Source organism: Merops nubicus, unplaced genomic scaffold (genome assembly GCF_000691845.1).
Source record: "Merops nubicus isolate BGI_N331 unplaced genomic scaffold, ASM69184v1 scaffold23142, whole genome shotgun sequence".
Lineage (NCBI taxonomy): Eukaryota > Metazoa > Chordata > Aves > Coraciiformes > Meropidae > Merops > Merops nubicus.
This window is the reverse complement of record NW_008593169.1, coordinates 31,815-40,534: the sequence shown is the minus strand read 5'-3', so window position 1 is coordinate 40,534 and position 8,720 is coordinate 31,815. Positions and strand designations below refer to the sequence as shown.

The window sequence follows — 8,720 nt, the reverse complement described above, 5'->3', positions numbered from 1 at the left end:
GAACAAATAGAGTTTGTCCCTATCCAGCCTTTGCCAGCACCGCAATGTAATTTTTCTGGTAATTTAGGTTGTAATGGGACAGAGTCTCTTGAACTTCAGAAAGCATTAGGGAATCAGCAGAATGTAGGACAGCAGCAGCAGATTGCTGGGCAGGGGCTCTTAGTTCAAGAACCAGACGGATTAATGGTTGCCACTCCAGCACAGATGCTTACCGACACTCTTGATGACCTAATAGCAGGTGGGTTAAGAAATATACCTATTTTTGCATTAATTTGTGTGCTCAGTTTCCCTCTCTTTCCTTCCCTCCAAAAACATCTTGGGGTTTTCCAGTTTGGGAATACTTGCTTAAGAATAAAGTTCCTGATTAGCGCTATTAATCCTAACAGTGACTTCCAGTTCTAACATAAGACTTTTAAATATCTTTTTTCCAAAATGCAAAGTTTCCTGTAATGGAGACCTATTTTAGCCCTTTTGGCCTCATCTTTTTCTGTGCTTCTTTAAAAAGCTGTATTGTGAGTGATTAGTAGTGCCCATTAGGAAACCTGAAAGTGTGATAGTCCTGTATCTTCTGTAGAATTCTCTATACAAGGCTATACCTCAGTGACTTTCTTCAGTGTAGCAGCCAAGTCTAGAAAAAGCCAAATTATTATCACAAACTTGTCCTTCTCCTTGTTGCTTGAGATGTTGCTGCAGTTTAAACGCACCCTGGAATCCACACACAACCGCTTGGTTCTGTAACGGCACATATTTTCAGGATACCCTCTAAATCCTGTCTGCTTGGTAGATATAACATATGGCAAAAGTGTCTCCTGTTATCTGGATGACAAGCAAAAGTCCAAACATCCTTCCATTGTTGGTAACGGTGTGAAGAGGAATGGAAGTTCCCACACATCAGGTGGTGTGACTCTCTTGGTGGAAAAAGAGGTATCGTTCTAGTGGATTTCATTTAATGGATTTGTCTAGGATTGATGTTTGCTGCTGGAGGTATGTAGGATTTAGGCAGTGTTGTTTGGTCTGCAGTTTTTTTAAATTCGGTGTTTTTTCAGCTTTTTTCCTTTACACCTTTTGTGTGTCCCTCAGCCCTTATTTTCTTGTCTTCACCCTTTATTTCCCTGTTTTCTCTCCCCCTCCTCCCCTCCCCTTCGTAGTCACTGCCCTGTCCTCTTAAATTCATTTCAAGGTTGTAGAAATGAGTGGTAAGACCTTTTACCAGTTATTCCTGTGAACTTTTGGAATGATAATTGCATCAAGCTCATACAAGTGCAGACTACTTGCAACTTTGCAACCTCCCATGGAAACCATAGTTGGTGGAATAGTGTGGTGTGTTGGTCCAGCTCCTTTCGGCTACAGTGTAATTCCAAGGAATCCTCTTGTATCATGGAGACTCAGTCTGAGAGCCCCTTGTCTGGCATGGCGTGCCTCCTTCCCCCACTCTGTGGTGCTCTTCAGAGTATTCAGCTAACACTGAAATAAAAACACAATTGGATTTTATTACCTAAGATTTCTGGAGTACTGGAGTGTGTGAGCAGGAAAATTTTAATGTAAAACATAGTCAACAAGGGCTTAATCTTTAGAGTCATTGCTATTGCTGACAGTTTAACATACCTAGCACAAGACCATGTGGTACATACTCTTTCGTGGGTAGCAGGTGCGTATTACATCCAGCATACTAATGCACTGAAAATAAAAAAGTGTTGCAGTCAGCTGCATGGAAGATGTGTGCTGTTTGAAAAAAGGTTGCGAAACACCAGGAAAAACTTTATTATTGCAAAAAATAATTTTAAAAACCTTGAATAGACATTGGTTAATTTTCTTGAAACTGTCTTACTGGTTTTGCCAAGTAATTAAAAGACATTTTGCTAAGAAATCAGATTTACTCATTTCAAAAATAGACGCAAAGAGCACACTCTTCTACAACTATTGGCAACTCTATTTACAGAACTGCAACTCTAGGAAACTTCAGCTGTCCAATTCCAGAGGGTCCTGCAAAAACGTATTGATATTGCTTTATTGAAATACATATACTTCTGAAATTTGTACAGCTGTTTTACTTCCCCCACCAAAATTTTTCAAGAGAATTAGGTATCTTGCTCACTTTTTAAGTCCAGACTGTAGAGTGACCCCTGCATAAATTATAATCCTACTATATCTCAAATTTATTTACAGTTTCTTTTTAAATGGACATCTGCCTATTCATACTCCAGGTTCTGTTTTGTATTTAAAATGCACTTGACCTTTTTCCACAAACATGCCTATTTGTACTGAATTTCATGAAGGAATTTTGATCAATAGAAACTGATTTTTACATTCATGATGCAGATGCCAGATGTTAAAATGTTAAGATGTAAAATATTAAGGGACTCGTGCTTGGTGCATGGGAATTCTGTCTCCTAGAGAAGTTGCAACACCTGGGTGTGCTGATGAAGTGTCCAAGCCTTTGGTCATGGTACCACTGGTGATAACAAGTGACTTGTGGTTTAGAAGAGTTACAAACATTTTCATTCCAGCTGAGTATTCCAGTTTGTATTGGGTCTACTTGAGAAGAATGGGAATGTTGAATTGGCTTTTTGCCCTCTTCAGTGGGATACTTTTTACTGTTGTAAAAACCAGTGGTGATGTAAGAGGCAATTTTTTCAAAGCCTCAGTTGAGACTAGTTCTAAGGGAGAATCTGCATTTCTACAAAGCCTCAAATCCTTGTTTTGCTGACCAAACTTTGTTGTGGCAACATACATAAATGGAGTATTTATCTTGCCAGTCTGCTGGCATAATTTTTCAGCTGCTAGCTGTTGAGATGGTTGATGTCAAGGTGTGAAGTGCTGGAAGTCTCACTGGCTGTCAGTCACTGGTAGATGTGTACTTGAGTTCCCTCTTTCATAAAGCTACATAAAAGTAGCCTTTGGAAAGTCAAGTAAAACCTAAACATGAAGGAGCTCTTTCCACTCCAGAACATGTTGGTTGAAATGGAGTTTTTTCAGATGTGCGGAAGCAGAAAATCTTGCAACGAATCCTGTCTTTGATGGTGTGGCTTTTTACAGTCAAAATGTTAATTTGGTTTACAAAAGAGAGAGACATTGTGCAGTTTAAAGTGGAAAAGCAATAAATTATTTTGGATCATATCTTCCAGTAGAAGAGGACATTTTGTATCTAGTTTCCATTACTCAGTACACATTTGGTTTCTTCAAACATCTTTTCTTGCATAGTTGGGAGTTTTATTTCAGTTCACACTATGTATTTGTCGAAGTAGATTTCTTAGTTAGCAGTATCTGAATTGAGGCTTTTTTGTTGGCTTAGGGATGAGGAGTTTTCTTTGTTGCTTGTTTCTGTCTGTAGTTGGAGTATTTTTATTGCTGTTTGCTCTACTCAGCTGGTATTTTCAGTCAGGAGGTGGCATCTTGGTGTGCTTCTGTCTAGTTGTCGTCCTGTGAGCTCCTGTTTGTATACTGAAATTCCAGGTGTGTTTTGAGGAACTTTATTAATGGTTATTTGGTTCTAAAATTCTGGTTGTGGTTGGTTATACAGGATTGTGATGTTTTAGTGTAATGATTTGGAAGGTGATATCTGAGTTACTGTATTTTGGATTGCTGTTTGGAGTAAAACTGGTCACTAGGATAATCTGGAGTGAGAAATGGTGACTCATACAGCAAGCTGCAGTTACCAACATCCAAAAGCCTCTGTGCAGGAACACGTTATTGAGGAACTACATGGACAAGCTGAAAGACTGCTTGGTCATGAAAAATAATTGCCTTGTTTGTCCCAAAAATCCCAGTTGCTTTGAGGAAAGGAGAGGTGACATCCAAGTCCAGTATTCATGAACGTCCGTGCTCAAAACATGACAGCAGTTAGGTAGATGCACTTTCAGGCTGCAGTTGCAATCTCATCCAGAGCTGCTTGCTTGACGTTCTGCCAGTACTTCCAGAGTCATACTTGAAACACCAGTTCCTGGCTTCCTTTTGTTTTACTCGTGTTTCCTCTAATGTTTTTTCATAACTTTGGAAAATAGTCATCTGTGTCTCTGGAGACCTGTTTTCAACTTCATGCTGATTCAGACGATGTCCCTTTAGAAAGTTGCAAGCCCTTCTTAAAATGTGGGGAACCTGGATTTTGTCATGTGTAGAATTCTTCTTCTTTTACTGCAAGCTTTTTGAATATGAAGTCTGTGGAAATATCCAAAACTTCTGTCACAAATAGTTATTTTATAAAGATCTGAGGTATACACTGTGAAAATTAATTTTTATTAGTTGGGGGTTTTAATCAGTATCTGGCTACTGGGGTGTTTATACTTCCTGGTGAAAAGACAAAACGCCTGGTCAGTAGGAAACAATCTGCATGTTGGAAAGTTTTTTTTTTTTTTTTTCCATGTTTTTTTGCATAGGATGAAAGCCACACATTTTTCTAGTCCATTAAAATCCTGTGTTGAAGGGTAGAGATGTTGAGGGTGATCGTACCCCGTGGCTGGTTTGATGCCTTCCAGCTGTCCTTTTCCCCTGAGGCTGCTCTCGGCTGCAGACTGTGTTCCTGGGTTAATGCCAGTTATTGAGATGAAAGTCTGCTGTGGGTATGGCTCCTCAGGGAGACTGCACATTAACTTCAGGCAACGTATGACCTCCCTAAAGACTGGTGATGGGCAAAGACATCCCCGACTTCTCTGGGACCAGTGTCAGACCAATGAAGCCATCCCTAGGGGCATAGCCAGGCTGTTCCTGGTGGTAGTTGGCAGAAGCAGAGAGGTGGCTCTCCACTTGTGTCCAGTCTGTAGGACAACCTCATCTCCCTGGATGGGTTTTGCAGGAGGGGGTAGCTGTCCTGCTTTCTATCATTGAGTTTAATAATCCAGAAACAGACTTGGGGAAATAAGAGTTAAATGCAATTGCATACAAAGTTGTATAAATGGATGTTGAAACCATTGTTGCAAGGTCATCTTTGAGTTAAAAATCTCTGTGTTGTATAACTTAGGCTGAGCTAAATCAGCCTCATGAAACTGGCAGTAGAAGCTCTGAGATGTGTTTTGCTCTACCAAGCACAAATTACATTGCTGCTCCATGGGCCTGCTTGCCAGCCACACCAAGGAAATAAAAAAAATTACATTTAAAAAACTCCTACGGTTTTGTAAACTCACTAGTTACAGAGATGGTTAATCAGTGGGTGTTGCACGTGTTTCAAGCATGTGATGAAAATCTAAAAGATGCAAGAAATACTTGGGTGTTTTCAGTCATAGTTGTGAAATGTAGAGAATTGGTGGAACTCGTAACAGCAACACTGAATATTTTACATCAAGGATCCTTAAACTGGCTCAACTGGAGTCCCTCTGCAACACCTGCTTTCTATGCCCAGCACATGCATGTGCTTTTTGTGTTTCTGTAGTTGCAGGATCTGGAAGTTTTAAGCCAGTGTATTTCATGAGGAGGGACCTGATTTAATATAAGTCCTTAACGGTGATTTGGCGTCTTGTATTTTGGAAGAAATAATCTTTAGAAATCCCATTAGTATCTTGCATGTGAGCGCATTGAGCAAAAAAACCAATTGCACTGCATTAATTAATGCTCATCTGCTGCTATAAATGGTAATCCACAGTAAAGCAGATGAAGTGTGTGAGTTTTTATATTTGAAATACTTAATACAAATGTGGTTTGCTCATGAAGATTGTAACGTGAAGCAAAAGTTGACTCTGAATTCAGATACAGGACTTTGTTGCTTAAATGTGGTAGCCAAATGTTAATGCTGTTTTTTGCCTATGTGCTAAGGAGAATGCTTTACTTAAACAACACAGTTGAAAACTTTCACCTCTCAAAATTTCAGTGGCAACCCCCCTTCTGTTTCCAGAATCCAACTGATGAGTCCCATATAAATGATCCAGTTGCACATACATAGTCCTGTAGATTGTATTAGTTGTATTAGTGATCATGGTGAGGACTTACTTCTAAGACTTTTCTGTCTACACTGTTTTCCTATGAGTAATTGCTGGTGTGTAATTTGTCAATGGAATCAGGGAGGTTGAGCTGGGAAAGGTCTGCAAAAATTTCTCAATAAGTCCTAAGCAGGTTTGAAGTCATCCTTCATCTGCCCTAATTGATCAAAACACTCGGACAAAAGCAAAATGCTGCTGTTTGTTTATGACTTTCAGTTGTTAGTTTTCCATCAGCTGCTTCTTCCAGGAATGCTACAAAATCCATGTGTTTTGTAAGAATTAAAGCTAACTAGGTATTCCATCTGATGACGTTAACAGTGACAATACTTGTCAAACCCAGCTGCTACGTTAGCATGTCTTGCTGTAGCTGAAGTACACTCGTGGCAATGCGTGGTTCGTTAGACCTTCCTGCCAAGTAATCCTCACTGAGCCTTAGAGTCATCCGGGCTGTCGGGACTGTTTGGTTACAAAGGCAGGCAGAGGTCTTGGCCCCACAGTATACATGTGCAGGAATGTTTCTCTAGCTTGTTCTGGTAAAGCTTAAATTAAACCTAGCTGAATAAAATCTGATTCTCAATTGTCTTTTTTAAATTGATGTGTTTTTTAAAAAATAAGAAAGTTGCATTCCATAAGCCCATGACCTGTTCTAGATCTTCAGGATGAAATCTTTTACAGGCCATAGATCAATCAGAATAAATTTTAGGGAGCACAGATAGCTTTCTTATTTTTGTTGACTGCCCGCTCCTGTCTGCTTCTCCTCTAGCCTTCCTGGGTTATTTTAACTCTGACATGATTAATGGTGTATGTTGCTGTCAGTCATCTTGCTTTGAAAACCTTCTCCAGAGACCAGGCGCGCACTATTACATAACAAACTTAAGTGGCAGAATGAGACTGTATTTCTGAATATTAGGTTTGTGCTTTAGTGATAAGTCATTTATGTGCTTAGTCTGAGGATATGATTAAACTCTAAGAACGAAGGTTACAATTTGAAAAGGACAACTAATAATCTTCAGAATCTGTCCTTATAATGAACACAGACTAATTAATAAAATTATTTTCTAACTTAACGCAGTTTAGAGACTATTCTTACACTGTTTAACTGACAGAAAGCTGCTTTGCTCAAGACACCAGCTCATTTACTTTTAAGAACACTTAATTTGTTTCCCCGTTACTGTTTTGACATTAGACCATTGCAGTTTTATGGGACTAAATATTTTTTCATATAAACTGCAGCATTCCCAAGAGCAGATTAATAACATGGTGTTACTTTTCAGCTGTGAATAGCAGAGTACCCAGTGGCTCCACCAGCTCCTCGCACACTACGGAATCCCCTACGCCTGAGCCTTGTTCCCAGGCACCAAGCAGCGTGCCCTCGCAGTCGGTGCTCCCCATGTATCCTTCCGTTGACATCGATGCACATGTGAGTAATTGCAGTTGGATTAGAGTGGATTTGTTTCCTGATGAGTTCTGAAAACAATAAAAAAAAAAAAAAAAAATCTAATACTGACTTAAAAATGTTAAAGCTCTCTTAAAATATTTTTTAATTTCTGAATATCTGTTTCTTTTTATTCCCAACCATGAAGACTGAAAGTAATCATGACACTGCTCTGACCCTTGCATGTGCGGGAGGTCATGAAGAACTTGTATCTGTACTGATTGCACGTGGTGCCAATATTGAACACAGAGACAAGAAAGGTGAGCTAAACCATTAAAACAGTATGACCGTGAACTCCAGCTTGAAGCAGTGAATTTCAAATTGGGATTTGGGGTTTTTTGCTTTACAAAATTACCAAAGCTTGCAAAAATGTGGAATTGCCTTCTTGCATTTCATGTGGAAATATTTGCCTTATAAAGCCAGTGACATTGCATACCTTTCTATCTGTATTTTTGCAAGGAAATGCATCTGAGTGGTATCTTTAGCAAATTTGTGAAATACGAAGCAATTTTGTCCGTATGATTCACCCTTTACAAAAGACCATAGCGTACTAAACAGAGTGGCTCATGGGGGTAAATATCAAACCTTGGCTGACAAAGCTAATGGGGAGTAGCTGTCGGGTTGTGTATCATATTGTTCCAAATAACAGAGTTCAGTAAAATCTCAAATCTTCTGAGCTAAGAGAACAAAACCACCATACCACTCACCTTGGAACTCACATTAACCTCTGGCAAAAAGCAGCATGCACAGTGCAGATGTATTTACTTGATGCAGCTTTAGTGAATAGGAATTAAGTGGAAAGCCACGACTTCTCGGAAGAGATAAGTTGCTCAGGGCTTAATCCAAACTGATGAGTGCAAGTACTGTTTCTAGAGCCTTTAATTATATTTGGCTGGAATTAGAGCCTAGATGTGTTAGGGACAGAAGAGGGCTAGGAAAGGGTCTGAGATGGCCTATACCAACAAACTGAGTAAACAAAGTTTGTTTTTTGTTTTGACAAACAAAGTCAGAGTAAGTTGTGTCTAATCAATAGAAGTCATTACAAATTAATGCTTTTGTCCTTTTCTGCTCCTTAATAATACTTTAGAGGTTCTCAAGGTTTTTTTTAACACGATGTCTCATTACTAGGTTTTACGCCTTTGATTCTGGCTGCAACTGCTGGACATGTTGGTGTAGTGGAAATTCTTCTGGACAAAGGTGGGGATATAGAAGCACAGTCTGAGCGTACAAAGGATACTCCACTTTCGTTGGCATGCTCTGGTGGACGCCAAGAGGTACAGATGCGTTTGTCCTCTATGGGTTTGCCTCAGTTTTGTGTCAGGACAGCCCCAGAACCCTAACAGATGCTCTGTTTACCCCCTACCCCTACCCCTGAAAGG

At 39.6% G+C, this 8,720-nt stretch overlaps 1 protein-coding gene across 1 annotated transcript in view; it reads left to right on the top strand.

The window, feature by feature from the left end:
* The window catches only part of LOC103768244 (ankyrin repeat and KH domain-containing protein 1-like), a 68,360-nt gene that overhangs the window by 31,729 nt on the left and 27,911 nt on the right, over window positions 1–8,720 (top strand). The window contains 4 exon segments of the mRNA XM_008935386.1: window positions 1–238; window positions 7,181–7,326; window positions 7,490–7,601; window positions 8,470–8,615. The exon segment at window positions 1–238 is cut by the window's left edge and continues 21 nt beyond it. Of these exon segments, the coding sequence (XP_008933634.1) occupies window positions 1–238; window positions 7,181–7,326; window positions 7,490–7,601; window positions 8,470–8,615 (642 nt within the window).